Consider the following 16,730-nt stretch of genomic DNA (forward strand, 5'->3'; position numbering starts at 1 on the left):
CACTGCGCCATCGGAGAGTTCAAGTTTTAAAAGAAGGAAAAGAGTCGTTGGCGAAAGGTGAGCTGAAGTTCTGTACTCTGACAGGTAGAAAACAGCCCAGGAAAGAGCGAATACAAATTTCGTTGAAAATCCTCAGACCATTAGCCCTCCCCCTGGCTACGTGCCTGTCCCGAGGAATTATTCCAGAACTCCTGGACATAGTTCTTTCCGGTATTACCCGCCAAGAAACCCTTCCGCTTTCTCCGCTTCCGCCCCCACCCCCTATTGGCAACGGTGCTGCGCCCGGACGGTAGAGTGGAAACTTCTCTCCACAAGTTACATAAACTTTCCCACATTCCAATTTTATCAATATCTGGTTATTCGATTTCGTTTGCGGTGTTCGATTTCACGGTTGGTTGCTTCCTTACGTAACCCACGTTTTTTTGTTTACGTTTTTATTCTAACCGCAACGATGTAAATGAAAGAATGAACATTAAGCACAGCCGTATTTACGTACAGTCTCTGGGTTTCCGGCCTTGTATAGGGCCGGTGGCAACTCGCCATCATGAGGAGATTGGGAAGCTACGAGTGAGTAGCGTAACCCGGTCACGGCTGAGAGTTCGACGTGCTGACCCCACGTCATTCCATTACCTGTTGAAGATCTCCACACCTCTAGGTAGGATTGTGGGAGGGAGACTGGCAGTCGGGAGATAGGCCAAGGCCCTATTATTACCTTAGATTATAATTGAGCAATAATATGTGTTCATCACTCTCTTGTAAATATTGGCTTGTAATCTCGTGTCACAACAATGATTATTTTTATACATATAATTTTTATTTTATTTAAGTGTATAGGCCAGCGGTGGCCAATCTTTTTTGGTTTGAGGGCTAATTTACATTTCAAGAATCACTGACGGTCTACTTATCTTATTAGACCTAACAATGAGAGCTTAAAAAAGGAAGCAAAGGTCCAATCAGTGATGTGCCGTAGACTATAAGTTTACGTCTACATGCGTTGTCTACACGTAATATACGAGTAGATTACATTGGATTTTAGTTTACATAGACTACGTAGACAATCTAAAGTGCATTAAAATTTTTTTCAAGGGTTTTATGAAAGGAAAGTGACATTTTAAACTATATTGGTTCCTAACGAAATGAAAAGAATCCTATTTACAACAAAATTTCTCTTCTCTTCTATCATCAACTATAGAAGAAGATAAATAGTATGCAAAAAAATAACAGATGGCAGTCATGAGGCAATATTAGTCCTTAGTACTTAGCTGTCCAACCAAAAAGAAAACATCAACACAAAATCGCTTCATTTCTAAATTGCATATTTCAAGTGATTTATTCATTGTATGTTTTTAAAAGATATCCTTGCTGTCCAACAAATAAAATAATCACTACTGCACATACACAAACACATGTTAAAAATCACATGATGATAAACAAAATTCATTCATGACTGAACACAAATGGCACCATTGTTTCCCTTGATGTGCGGGAACAGACAAATCTTATCGCTGCTACAGCTAGCAAGTTCAATGAAACTGGAAGTTGAGTAGACATTCGGGGGAAGAAAGGAATGCAGCTTGACAAGGAGCGAAGTTTTCGAACTGAGATTATGTGCATGTGAAATCCCAATTTGCAGCGTCTTCCTGATGTGATCGAAGATAAAACGTTCTTCAGCTGCAAGCGGTAGGAAACTTTAGGCAAACGTTTCGTTACAAATCGACAGTTTGCGCGAAAAAACTCGATTGCCGGTTTTTGCGTGTTTTCTACTTAATTTGATGATATTTCACGGTTATTTCGTGAAAAAGCGTTCATTTCGTGGAAAAGCACACATTTCGCATTACATCGCGAATAAAACTCATGCATATTTCATCATTGGGGGTGTAGTTACGTGCAGAATGTTCAAAATTGCATCTTTTTTTTTTCACATTTCGCGATTTCGCGCATCGCGAAAATTCAATGTCCCTACTTACCTGGTTCGCCCATGACTTGGCGGCTTGTAGCACGACTAATAAACTGCCGACAGCAGCCTCACAGCGAGTTTACAGTCTTACGATCGCGAACTTTCGACAAACGCCAGAGTTCCACAGGGTTGCGAATAACTGCCTACTGGCCCAGTATTTTTAATGTACCTGAGAGTTTAAGGTTTTATATACTGCTGGACAATGAAAACCGGACACTTTAATATTTGACATCTGAATTACAATAACAGCTCGCAGGTGTATTACAGAATGTTCGGCAGATCATGTAGTACCATATACACCATTCATAGGCTCGGACTTTGTTTATGCATTCGTACTTAATTCAGTTTCTGCAACATTTAGTTAGCCCTTGTACCAGAGCTTTTATCGACCCATTGCGTTATCACAAAAAATGCAAGTGTCCGGTTTTTTTTTGTCCAGCAGTATATTTGTAAGAAGTTAAAACGTTTCTTACTTCAAATAACGTGCAAGCTGTCACAGACAACTATAGTTAGATTGATACAGTTATGGTTGGAACTTGTGTATATGTTTAGAAATACGTCATAATCTGTTCGTGTTGACGTCACTTTCTCATCTTAGCAGATGAAGGAACATCAAACCGGCCTTGTCACTAACAACAATGTAGTGTAGGAGAAGAAAGCTTTCGATCGCCCATTGTCCAATCGTTCAATAACGAATTGTTGGTTACTATGAACGGAGAAGGCAAAGCATATTTACATTTTTCATGGTTAATTATTATTTGATTCGACAAAGAATGAAATTAACTGTTACAACAAAGCCTGATACAACAGTTGAAAATAGAGAGAGAGGTAAGTAATAGAATGTTTTGTGACTATGCATAATAAAATCCGTATAATATGACAGAGCACCGCCGGCTACCTCTCGCGGCTTGCCGGTCGACACGTTGGCCATCCCTGTTATAGGCCATATAGCTATATATGTATAATATACATAGGTTTGAATTTATTTACCGATACTTTTCGGACATTTTGGTTTTCACGAGCTCCGCAAAAATGCCGTGCGACACTTTCGTGGAATCTAGTTATCCTGTGGATTATGCAAAACACGCAGTTTCTTTATATGTTCCACCAGTTTTGTGTGAAAACTCTAAATTTTGTGATAACATGTAATTTGATATTCTAATGCAATTCTTGAATATTAAAAATTACAAATCTTGATTAATTGATTCATATAATTGAAGTGGAATCCTTACACACAAATATTAATAAATATTTGAACAACTTTTAATTGTTACAAGTTTCAAGAATCGGTATCGGTGGGAATCTGTGAGAGGCATCGGATCAGACCTAAAAGTACACCACATATCATTTATGAAGAAAACCATGTTTCTGGAATCAATAAAACAATATATTATTCTCCAGAAATGATCGTGATTTAAACCCGAATTCAAGAGAAAATTGGTCAGTCTAACAGTAAGTATTAATACATACACTTGGAGGACATCTACCAAACAATTTATAACATTTTCAGAAATCGTAAAGATCGTTACGAAATCATTTACTGCTATTTCCACATTAATTTTCTTGATTTTTTTATCTTAAGATTGGTAAAGTATGTTTATTATGCCGTACCAGGATAATCTTACGAAAGCAAATTTGTGTAATTTCATAACTATTGTAAATCTTAAACAGTAACCTGACTACTGCGGTAATATGTTAGAACCACAGTCATATTTAACTTCATTTTCGTAAAGGAACGTTCGTTGAATCTTGAAATATAGAGGTTAGGATCGAAACGAAATGTCCTCGAACTCAGAAGAATTATGATTACTACTTGCTATTTTTTAAAAATATTATTGTTGTGAAGTACTGCAACTGCAACGTCAATTGGGTTATGAGTGGAATGAAGACATACACAAATTTGCAGAGAAAACCCTCAAATGAAATCGTAAAGGCACTGAGTATATGTAACTTGCCAAAATTAATCTTCATATTGCTACGCTGATGATTTTGTGGATATTATTTATCCTGTTTGTAACTAAAGATGTCTCCGTATACTTTGAAGTAAGTAAGGAAGAGAAATAATGGTATGTTTGACATCTAATCATTTTGCTCTTTACACCACAAGTATAAATTACTATTTGCTTGCGTGAGGTAAATACGTTTTTGAAGTAGTGAGTTAATTTTCTGTGTGGTTGCTTGAGAAACATGTATTCTTACTGTATTATTATCTATAATTAGGAATGCGTATTTTTATAACGTGTTTTCGTCACGAAACTTGATTCACTTAAGAAAAACAAACTACCCAGAAAGCTAGTGCCGATCTTTCTTGTGGGTCTCAGTCTCACTCAATCGTAAGGATAAAATTATCAGAGCTAACGTCATCTCCATTCCTTATTATCACTCAATGAATTGGGTAAGGATAAAGTCATGGGCGTAACTTGGGACCTAACTTTGGGCGGAAGGGGCAGAATGAAACTTGGGACCAGTAATGTGCGTCTAAGCGTAAACAACGATAGTCTACATTCTACACGTAGACTATGTTATACACGTAGATTACGTAATCTATGTAAATAACATGGCGAAAGGTGATAACTTAGCAAAGAGCGCCGTGGAATTAAAAGAAAATTATACTGCGTATCAGTTGCTGATGTGTAAAGAGAACTTTTCATACTCTTTCTTTCAAATTCGAACAATTTCTCACCTAGGAAGAAACCTAATATATAAAATATTCTAGTGCTTTATGGGGAAAAGACCACTCTTGCCTCACGACTGCCATCTGTTGTTGTTTTTTGCATACTATTTATCTTCTTCCATAGTTGATAATAGAAGAGATGAGAAATTTTGTTGTAAATATGGTTCTTTTCATTTCGTGAGGAACCAATATAGTTGAAAATGTCACTTTCATTTCATGAAACCCTTGAAAATTAATTTTAATGCACTTTAGATTGTCTACGTAGTCTATGTAAACTACAACCCAATGTAATCTACGCGTAGATTACGTGTAGACAACGCATGTAGACGTAAACTGATAGTCTACGGCACATCCCTGCTTGGGACTTAACTTGGGATGAGCAGAATCAAACTTAAGACTTAACTTGGGGGAGCAGAATAAGCTTGGGACTTAGCTTTGAGGGCATAATCAAACTAGGAACTTGAATAGCTTACATTTGCACAATCATAAAAAAATACACTTCAATACTTTGCTAGTCAGGTCGCAAGAGGTTAACAAAAGTATCATTAACTTTTAAATTTAGTAGCCTGAAAATTTGGGGGGGGAGTGCCTTCCCTTGCCCACGCCAAGTTACGCCTATGGATAAAGTTATCTCATTTCCTCATTCTCATTCGATGGATTGGTAAGGGAAAAGTTATCTCGTTAATCTATAATGAAAATAGGTTTTCGTTATGAATGGTTCTACGTTCTTTGTTTTCTAGGTTTACCTGTACGTGGTGACACTTATATGCTTGGAGGTGATTGGTGAAACTACAAATCAAAATAATCGTGGACCTCGCTCCAAAAGAACCCTGGGATATATTTTCCAAGGATTGGCCAAGATATTCGGAATAAAGCCAGACCCTCCTGCAAAGCCACCAGCAACAACCGTAGCGCCAGCAGTCTCAACGGCCAGACTCGAGAAGCTGGTGACCGTGAGCCCTCCATCCACCACAACCATCACAGCAGTCATCACACACGACGGAACGCCATCTGCAGGTCCACCAACGACAGTCACGGTTACCAAGAGCGAGAAGGTCTCAACCGTTGGTGGCCTTCCGCCAGCGCTGAGGGAGTACCTCGGCCACAACCCTTGGGTGCCGTACCCAGACAAGGGTTGGGACCCGGAGAAGTATGCGCCGAGAAGAAAGCACCCTAGCAGCTCCCCAACGAGCTACTCTTACTTCGAGAGTTCCGGCGCGCCGCTCCAAAAGCATGAAGTTGCTTCCTCATACGACGAAGGTAGCAACTTCGATCATTCTCGTTACGGTCCTAGTAATCTTGAGGAATCTTTAAGCTACCACAGAGGACACGGTGGAGACACTAGCTTCAGCATACCGACAGGTTATGCTCATGCATACTCCCACGGCGAAGATGACTTCAAGAAACTCCCAGAAGAAACATCTCACAGAAACCCCTCTCCTACAGCCTACGAGGACTCTTGGCCTGCTTTGAAGCATAAGGATGTTTGGCACGTGGGCTTCCAGTCCTCCAAAACGGAAGAGAACAGCGTGGAGACCAAGCAGACAACAGCCAAGCCTCCAACGAGAGTACCAAAACCAAGAGGAAGGACAAATCATCTTAAAATACCTGAGCCGTACAAGAACTTAGATCCCATATTCGACACAAGGAAAGAAACAAGTAAGTATCAACGTTGTTATGCTTTTAAGATAGTTTGTGCTTTTGGTTAGAGGTTTCCTAACATGGTAGCCATCATAGGCGGTATATGGTGTGACTCATATGCAGATGATGTAGACTTACTAGGAGATGATATAGCTAAATACAATGGGGCTGTTCACTGCCAAACTTTTCCGCTAGAGGCGCCACTCCTGTCGTGTCCCTAAAGAATTTCGTTCGTCATCTGGTTGCCCTAAGCTTTACCACTAATTTGTCTGTGCTTTACATTGAACAGTAGGGGTGTGCGGGACAGAAATTTTTTGGTCGGAATGGCAATTTTTTAAAATCCCGACATTCGGGACGGGAAAAATTCGTCATTTCCCGACAAAGTCTGAAAATCTCGAATTCTACACGTCATTTTCAATTTAAGTGATTGTTTTTGCATTTTTGGAATAAAAACAAACAATTTCCGGTAAGTTCCAGATACTTGCAATGCAGAAAACGTCGAGAATTAACAAGTTTTTAAAATGACATTTCCCGACTGCTCGGTATTAGCTCACTATTATAATTAACCCGAAAAGTCGGGAAGTCATTTCCCGAAGTCGGGATCGGGACGGGAAATTTTTTTCACGATCCCGGTTCCGACTTTTCGGGATCCCGCACACCCTTATTGGAAAGCGATAGGATGGCTATTCAAACGTTATTTTCAACGAAGGTAAGAATTTCTCGTGCAAATCGATAACAAAATTGTGTTTAGCAAACCTTTAAGATTATGTAACTAGTCATAAGTTTCCGAAAATTACATTCTCCTGAGCTTAAGAATTAATATATTAAAGCGCAACGACAGGCCAGCTCGAACGGGCTAAATATAGTATGTTTATGCACAAAGAGCACTAAACTTGATGTAATTTTGGTAGTCCCTAGCTGCCATTGGTCTATAATACAAAAATTTAAGATTTTTACACTACGCTTTTATGTTTCCTCTTGTTGCGACTTGCGAGTATGTGTAATTCAACGGTGGGAATAGGAATCGGAGAAACTCACCATATTACAAAGAGAAAATGTACTAAGTAACTAAGCGCATATTTATTATTATACACTATGCCCTTTCCGATAACATAATATTACCATATGCTTTCTATTAAGCAGATATTTATCCCCCGTATCTTCGTCCTCTTTGTTTTGGATTACAACAATTTTAAAATTATAATTTCTGTAAATAAGAAAGCCCTAGAGGTTGCGAGACATGAAACAGAATATAAATATTTTTGTAATAACTATTCTTCTCGATAAATGTGTATGTACATATAAAATGGTGAACCATATTTACTAGCAATGAGGAAAAGTATGATATCACGTCAAAAAAGGAGTCAGTTATTAATAACAACTATAATAATAAAAGTACAGTTGTGTGGAATTATTATGTATTATTCTTTACCAGATTCACAAGAATAAAGTACTTAATTTATGAAAATTGCAAGTGACGTAAACAAGTGCTGCGCAAATTTTAAGGTTTTTTTTAGTTCCGATATATTTTCTGTTGTTGACGATCGTTTTATTAAAATTCTCAGTTTCACAGCACTGATTATTTATCATGTTCTGACATAATTTCTGAGGTTAAGATGAAATTAAACTTGCAATTTAATGTAATAGCAGCACGTTCAGCATCAAATTTCCATATATTTAAATGGGAGAACAATTGACTCAACAGGGGTGCTGCCACCTACAATAGTTTGCTTTGACCAGGCCCATTAAGAATAATGCTAAAGTATTTTTAAAAGCAGCTAAAGAGATAGGTTTGGAAGTTATCAAAGAGAAAACCAAATATATGCTTACAGGCCGAAACCAAGTGTTAGGTAATGATCAAAATCTAATTATTGATAACAACTCGTTTAAATCAGTTTCCAAATTCAAGTACTTAGGATTAATAGTAACAAATGAAAATGATATTAAATAGGAAATAAAATGCAGACTTAATTCAGGAAATGCATGTTACTTTTATCTTCTCGTATAATATCTAAGAAAGTAAAAGTGAAAATATACATAACAGTAATTTTGCCTGTAGTATTATATGGATGTGAAACTTGGTCCCTTACATTAAAGTAGGAACATAAATGAAGAGTATTTGAAAATATAATCCTTAGGAAAATATTTGGACTTAAAAGGTATGAGGAGACAGGTGAGTGGAGAAGATTACATAATTTAGAGCTGCATAATTTGTATTCCTGTCCAGATATTATTAGAATAATTAAATCAAGAAGACTTAGGTGGGCAGGCCATGTGGCACGAATGGGAGAGGAAAGAAGAGTTTATATTATTCTTGTTGGGAAACCTGATGGTAAGAGAACTGTAGGAAGGCCAAGACAAAGGTGGAGGGATAACGTTGAGATGGGCCTAAAGGATATTGGTAAGGATGGAAAAGATTGAATTGATCTTGCCATGCCCAGGATAGAGAGTTAGTTAGTGGATAATGTCAAATGCTTGAGTGGGGCACGTCTTAAAAATATGTATATCGATATTATATAAATTCAAACGTTACATTAATAGGTTAATGCGAAATGTGGAAAAATATTATTACTAGAGACCTACATAATTCAGGGTCAAAGATTTTCCATCATTTTATTTTCATCGCGAAATTTATATCACTTTTTGACATGGTGGGTTATGGCCCAATGTGGTTCACCCTTGGCGCCACCTCTCCATTAAGGAATGGTCGAACTTAATTTTTAAGGAACAGTTCTATGGTCAGTGTGCGAATTAACGGGCAGAGGGGGGATGATTGGGATTCTCCCCACAAAAATTTTATCCGCGGCAAAACAAAATTATTTTTATTGCTGCCAGGGAGGATTTTATCTCCCTCAAAGAAATTGCCATTGCTTAACTATGTATATACAGGGTGAGCATAAAGTCTTTCCTGATTACAAACTTTTATTGCTAAAGAACTATGCTACATACAGATATGCGGTTTGTTGGAAATGATAGCTTAACTCATAATGTTTTGTTATCAGTACACTTCGACATGTGCTCCGTTTGTTGCCCTTAGAACGTCTAGGCGATACTCAATTTCTCTCCATGCCTTTGCCAACATCTCTTCCGTCACCATCTCTATAGCATCCTGTATTCGTGTCTGAAGAGTTTGCATATCAGGAACTGGTGAACTAAACACTGTCCTTAATGTAACCCCATAAAAAAGTCAAGAGGGGTTATGTCCGGCGAACGCGGTGGCCATGATATGGGACCGTCTCTACCGATCCATCTGGAAAGATGTCATGCAAGAACTGGCGAACAGTTAACTCCCAGTGTGGCGGTGCACCATCTTGTTGAAACACTACCCATGGTTGAAATTTCTGTAACTGAGGCGCAACGTAAAGTTTCAACATGTCAGGGTAAACTGTTGACGTAATGGTAGGCTCAATGAAAGAGAACGGTCCAATAATTTTGTTTTGCATTAAGCCACACCAAACATTCACTTTCGGGCTGTCCCTTATGTGCTGTAACACGACATGTGGGTTCTCCGACCCCCATATCCGGACATTAAGTCCGTTTACTTTCCCAGATATGTGAAACGTTACTTCATCTGAAAATTACGCTACCTGAAACGCAAGAGAATAAGAATCAGACAAAACAAAGAAATGGAAAAACAACTTGATGTATTGCACTACTTATTACCATAGGTTTTATTTGCCTATCTACCGTGGAAGTTGAGATATAAATATTCATAATCAAAAAGATATACTTTATGCTCACCCTGTATATCAAAATGTCAGCACTATGACATGAATACTTTAGTGGAAAACAGCCTGCTGTTGGCTCGATGAGGTTGGTAAGTTGCAGAATGGTGTCCCTTCTTTAATCCACAAGGCTGCATACTTTTCGGCAGGGAAATCTTTGATGACTGGGCCATTAATAGTCACGAATGATTTTTCAATTGTCTTTGTTACATGGTTATGCTTTCAAGACTCAATGAAAATGATGATGGACAATTCTCATACTATCTCTTTTGCCGCTGGGTCTACAAATATATGGGTCTCCCTTATCGCACAACACGGTACCAACCTTGCGTTCTGACGACACCTGGGAATGCTTTCATTGCTTAGTTCTCTTAGCATAAATAATATTTGCAGTGTATTTATGGCAAGAGAACCAAACCTAACAATGTACACATTCCGCCTCTGACGTCAGAACACGAAGTTGGTAGCGCGTTGTGCGATAAAGGAGACCCCAAAATATATTGATGTTATTTCAAGTATAAGTATATGTTTGAAATTAAATAGTGAATGGAAAAAAAAACCAATGAAACAGCAACGGGAAAGTATTTATTTAAAGAATAATAAATATTAGGGGTGTGCGGGATTCCGACTCCGGGAAATGACTTCCCGACTTTTCAGGATCCCGAGCAGGCGGGAAATACCGAATAGTCATTTTAAAAAGTCGTTAATTCTCGACGTTTTCTGCATTGTAAGTTTCTGGAACTTATCAGAAATTGTTTGTTTTTATTCCTGAAATGCAAAAACAATCACTTAAAGTGAAAATGACGTAGAATTCGAGATTTCCAGAGCTTCGGGAAATTTCGAACATTTCCCGTCCCGACCCAAAAAATTCTGTCCCGCACACCCCTAATAAATATTGTGGTTCAGGATGTTGGCCAACCTCTCAAATTTTAAACCTGCTGAAATATGCATCAAAATTTTATTTAGGACGTTTCCAAATTACCTCTTTTCTTCTGGATATATATATTATCTGGACTAATGCCACCTGTCATTAAGCGCATTGATTAGTAGAGCACAATGCTCTAAAAACGCTGTTCAGTGACGGCTAAAAAAATTGCTCATTCATTTCGCATGACCGGTTGTTACTCTCCTTTCACTGCTCTTGGCAACCCGACCTTTCACTCTCTCGCCTGTTGCCAAACTTTGCTTTCTTTTCAATGCCTCGCAATGCTTCATTAATTGGTGCTGCCAGTCCGCCGCTTTGAAATTAGCCCCCTCGCCGAAAGGGCAAGGGAAAACGTGCCGAGCTTCACGTGCAAGCCTGTCCAAGCACAGCACGTAGACGAAGAAGAAGAAGAAATCTGAGGACAAATGGTAGCCTGTGACAGCAACTGATCAACTTGATCTATGGGCTGGTTGCTTTCTTGTTCTCGCAACTAGTGCCAATGTGATTTACTGGGCGTTAAGCACCGTGCGGTTGTATTATCATCAGTAGGGCCCGGGACTTTATGTTATAACATATTTTTCATTTGACTTCGGATGTAATATTTGGGTGAGCTCTTTACATACAGTATGTAACATTGTTATTCGTACACATAGAATTTTCGAGGAAAAAATGTAATATCTACTAGTAAATATAATCATTTTCATATGTACCTGAAAATTAATGTTAATGAAGGTTTCACCAACAAATGCCAATAAAAAATTTATGTTCAAAGTGTATAAACAGAGCATATAATTTGTGTGAAAAGAGAAAAACACGCTGTTTCATGCAACATTGTTATTCGTACAGGCAAGAGTTTCAATCTTCCTCGCATACAGCGCCACCGCATTCGGGCGATTTCGTGCAGTTTACAACTTCGTAACAAGTTTGAACATGTAGGCGCTCCCCGTCAAGCGGAATGCTGGTTTAGGTATTGTTGTAGGCCTATCAGCGTGTTCCAAATGGGCAAGGTGAAGGAACTTAGTTCCGATCTGAAGGTTGTTATAATAAATTTGGCCCTTAGAGGTTATTCGTTAAGAAAAATGGGACAAACAGTCAATAAATCACACTCCACAGTTCAATTCATAGTAAACAAATTTCGAGAGGAAGGTTCAACACAGAATGTGCCGAGAAAACCAAAAGAGAGACGGTTGAATAAACGTGATGAATGCTTTATTTTAAAAAAGAGTGCGAGAAAATTCCCGACTAAGTGTTCCTCAGTTACGACCGTTAGTAGAAAATGTTGCTGGCAAGATGATGTCCGATCCAACTGCCCGACGTGCCTTGTGGAAGCATGGATATCATGGCAGAATACCACGAAAGAAGGTCAGACGAGTCCAAGATTAATATGTATACGGGTCAGATGGGATAAATAGGGTCTGGAGAAAATCAAGTAAGGACAATGATCACATTAACACAATTCCAACAGTTAAACACGGTGGTTGGTCATTAATGGTGCTGTATGTCGTCCAAAGGTGTTGGTACCATCCAGTTTATTGATGGTATCATGGATGCATATGTCTATTTGGACATATTGAAGAACAATGTAAAGCAGACATGTTCAAAAATTGGACATGTAGCCTATCTACAGATTCCAACAAGACAATGACAGTAAGCATAAGGCGCGGGTTAACATGAATTGGCTAATATGGAATGTGCACAAACTACTACAAACACCAGCTCAAAGTCCAGACTTAAATCCCATTGAGCATTTATGGGCAATTTTGAAGAGGCGAGTCCATAAAGCAGGCAAGCCGAGTGGAATAGAAAAAGCTCTGAAACATGTCGGAAACTGGTTAATTCTATGAAGAATATGTGTCAAGAAGTAATTAAAGCCAAAGAATACGTATCAAAGTATTAGAACTGTCAGTCAATTTGCTCTGAATATTCTTTTTTCTTTTATATTATTAAGTGTACGAATATAAAGGTTGTACAAAAAAAGGCATGTTACTCTTTCAGTTTCATTTAATGTATTATTATCATTGGTTATACAGAATTTGGGTAAGATTTTGTTCCTAATGATATTAGTTATTGAATTGTAAAGAAACAATTTCAAAAGAGTGTATTTCCTTTCAGATATTAAAGCATTTTCTTTGAAAATCCGTGTGTACAAATAAGAATGTTACATACTGTATATGATGAAAATCAGCCGAAATAGACAAACTTGGCAAAGCATATTTTGACATATTTCACCAATTTCGCGTTTTTACGACATATTTTTTTAAATTTTGTTGTAATAAGACATATTTCTGTATAATTTCGTAATTCTCTCGCACATAATCGGTTATTTCATGATTTCTTTCTTCGTACCTTAAGCACAACGGATAGTTCATATTGTCGATGGCAGGATATGGAAATTGCGGATGAAGAAAGGTGCCGTCTTTTCTTAGTACAGAACAATATAATACCCCACTTTATTTTATCCCCCCGACAATTGATAGCCATGCAAACATTATTGAGGAAAAATGTTCTCTCTCATTGTTGCACGGGAAGTAAAGAAGTTTCGTTCTAATTTCTTTGCCGTTTTAGCTTTTCACAAAAATCAGTCAAAAGTAAAAATAACATTAGGTACATTACAGCCCCAATTCTACTCTATCGGGTATGGGAGAAATTCGAGAGTACTGTTGTGCATATTTTTGGCTTTACTGGAAATATTTCTGCATTTTTCTGACATATTTGTAATTTTTCATGACATATTTTCCAATTTATATGACATAATTACATACATATTTTACAGTTTTATAGGACATAAAGTCCTGGGCCCTAATCATCAGCTTAAGTGGGTTATAGCTCGAACCTTCTGTACGGGTCTTGCATCTGGTGTTTGTTCTTTATGCGCATGTGCAGAAAGCTACTGCACATATCTTCTGCGCATTAGGCTCGCTCACTGGACAGCTTGAGGTAAAACACCCACGTCCCCTCCTACAAATTCCACCCTGGTTCATGCCAAGGACTTCAATCTGGTTTTACCATGCGCTACGCTAACCACTCAACCAAGGAATTTGGCACGAATTTGCAAGTCAAGTGAGGGCAACAAATTTTTATTATCTAACTAAAGCCAATTACAATTATTTCCTTTTATTAAAAATAGCCAGGGCCTACCTACCGATTGCCGGCCTCCCACCTGCCGAGGTGGGATATCATACAACCAGTTACGGGGTGACGTGTCGTCAGCACGACGAACCCCCAGTCATTGCTGTAGTTTTCCGCGACCGGCTACTCATTCGTAGCTCCCCAATTTCCTCATGATGGTGGGTGGTCACTGGTCACACACACAAGCCAAAATCTCAGCGCGTCCCATACCTGGAACTCAAAATCTGACGCGTTAGACCATACGGCCTACAGTTCCTTTAAAATTAACTTCCACGACTTTCATGTTTTCAGCAAAAAATTAACATATAAAATGCAAAGTTAATTGGAACTTTCGGCAGAGATCCAAAGTTCAATTCTTGGTCAGGCATGGATGCATCAATGTGTTTGTCCCACTACCCATTTCATCAGTTCATCATCATTAATCCAAGATAAAGAAAAGTAGCATAAAATAGCCAACCTAGAAATGGAGAGAAATATTCGCACACTGTCCTTTGTACATAATTCTGGCACTGACACATAATGGAACTCTATATCTAGTTTGCAAACTGGAGTCTCTTGTAGATCTAAGAGTTATCTTTATTATCAGTGACAGAAATTATGTACAAAGGCAACAGTCACTGGCAGTGGCGGCGATTAGGTTCTAAAACTGGGGGAGAAGGTACCAAAACTAGGGGGCCAAGGACAGTTTTCCCCTGGTACATAGTTTAGCATAGTGCGGGGATTAAGTGGCAAAAAGTGGGGGGAACAACTGCCCCCCTAATTACCGCCACTGGTTACTGGGTACAAAATGAATCGTTCCATCAGTCTTTTAATAACTAACTAACTCTCTAGCCTTCTTAAACCCCAAGGTTCATGGCTGCAGCAACAGACCTTCCATCTGTCCCTTTCCTGGGCAAGATCAATCCAATCTTTTCCATCCTCACAGATTTCCTTTAGGTCCATCTCAACGTTATCCCTCCACCAGGCTTACCAAGAAGAATCCTGTGAACTCCTCTTTCCTCTACCATTCGTGCCACATGGTCTGACCACCTAAGTTCAGTTTTTTTTTAATAATATTAATATTATTGTTGACTTGTATTAATACTATGGTTCATCTTATTGCAGATAAGATCCAAAAGACAAGTTCTGACCACAACTCATATTCGACTAGAGTGAATCTGTTCGGTGACTTCAGTTGGGAAATATAAGGCACTCCGCTATACTTGAAAACTATAGTGTTGGGTTTGTTCAATTCAATAAGTCATAAGCTCAAACATACATCATTAAGCTGCTAGGTTGTGGAAGGAATGGATGTAAGAAATAGCATCATGAAATGATTCATATCACATTTCAAAAAATGTTATTATTGTTCCTTTTTAACCAAAGTGCATAACTTTAACAAGAAGAAACTAAAGTTTATGTAAACATTATGTAAATATATTTGTTTTTGCAAAGAACTTATTGAAGATCATGTCTAAAATAACACTGATGGAAACTCTTTAACATTGTTGTTGTCGTCTTCTCTTTTATAATTCCACTGTAATATTTATGTACATTTGACAATAAAAAAAGATATATAAATTTGAAACTTTTATTTAAGAGACATCTTAAAGTGAACAGTGTGTTCTTTAGAAGAATCAGTTATGTTTCGTATTTGACATAACAAAGAAAGTTGTAATTTTTTGTAGCAGTTATTTTCAAATTTATTGATGGAGTATCAGTTATGAAATAAATCTATTTTTATGATGTATTCATATTCATTTCATACTCTGACAGTATATGTTCTATCACATCAAAAACTTATGGAGGTACTACAGGTACTAATTTTCACTTTCATATGAGTTATTATGGATACTAATCCATAAAATTGTTATTCCTGAATGTCTGAGATTATAAATCTCAGAATTTCATATTGCAGTATGTAATGATCTACGTGTTGAATACTTGATTTTCTGTCTTTCAAACTGTATTTATAGCATGGCCTGATATGTATGATTAGAGTGCATAATGCATCATTTGTGCACAATTGCTTGCCTGAGTTGATAAATCCTAGCTTGCAACTCATTGCTGCATCCTAGAATTTATATATTTCAAAACCTAGGTCTAAAAACAGCATGTAACTCCCTTCTGACTGCTGATATATCTAGGCCATCTTTTCTTAACCTATGGGGCGCGACACACTGCTGGATTCCAAGGGAGCGTTTGGTGGATCGCGATGTCAGGCTCGAAAATTTATCAATTTATTTACTGTATCTTAAAAACCTATAATATATTCAAATTACTAAGATATGTTGCTTTTACAATTTAATCTTAACTCTTGCTGTCCGCAGTCTAAACTCTACATTTCTGTTATTGACTGGTAGGCATTGGCTGCTAAAATTATGCCAAGTGTTTTCAAAACTGTGTTCAACCTCGCCCGTTAAATTCAAGACTTTTTTGTGTTGTACGATGAAATGAGCAGTGAACATAAGCAACTTCTGTTTCTGAGACTTGACGTGGACACAAATTTACGACTTAAGTTAACCACCATTGAACCCAACATACCCCAGCTTATGTGGAAAAGGCAGTCCCAACCGTCACATTAGTTCACAAGTAAAAAAAAAAACTGTTTTCAATTTCAGCATGTGTGTTTAGTTATATGTTAGACTAGAGTAAATTAGTCTTTTGAATTACATATTTACTTTCGTAGAATGAAGTGTG

General features: G+C 37.9%; 1 protein-coding gene across 1 annotated transcript; it reads left to right on the forward strand.

The window, feature by feature from the left end:
- The first annotated feature begins 465 nt into the window (after positions 1-465).
- Positions 466-15,427, forward strand: LOC145980849 (uncharacterized). The gene is made up of 3 exons (XM_083113932.1): positions 466-567; positions 5,372-6,290; positions 15,156-15,427. The coding sequence occupies exons 1-3, from the start codon at positions 466-468 to the stop codon at positions 15,236-15,238; spliced, it is 1,104 nt and encodes a 367-aa protein (XP_082970058.1). The 3' UTR covers positions 15,239-15,427.
- Positions 15,428-16,730: the final 1,303 nt, after the last annotated feature.

This window comes from Lepisma saccharinum, chromosome 28, assembly GCF_977018435.1.
Source record: "Lepisma saccharinum chromosome 28, izLepSacc3.1, whole genome shotgun sequence".
NCBI lineage: Eukaryota > Metazoa > Arthropoda > Insecta > Zygentoma > Lepismatidae > Lepisma > Lepisma saccharinum.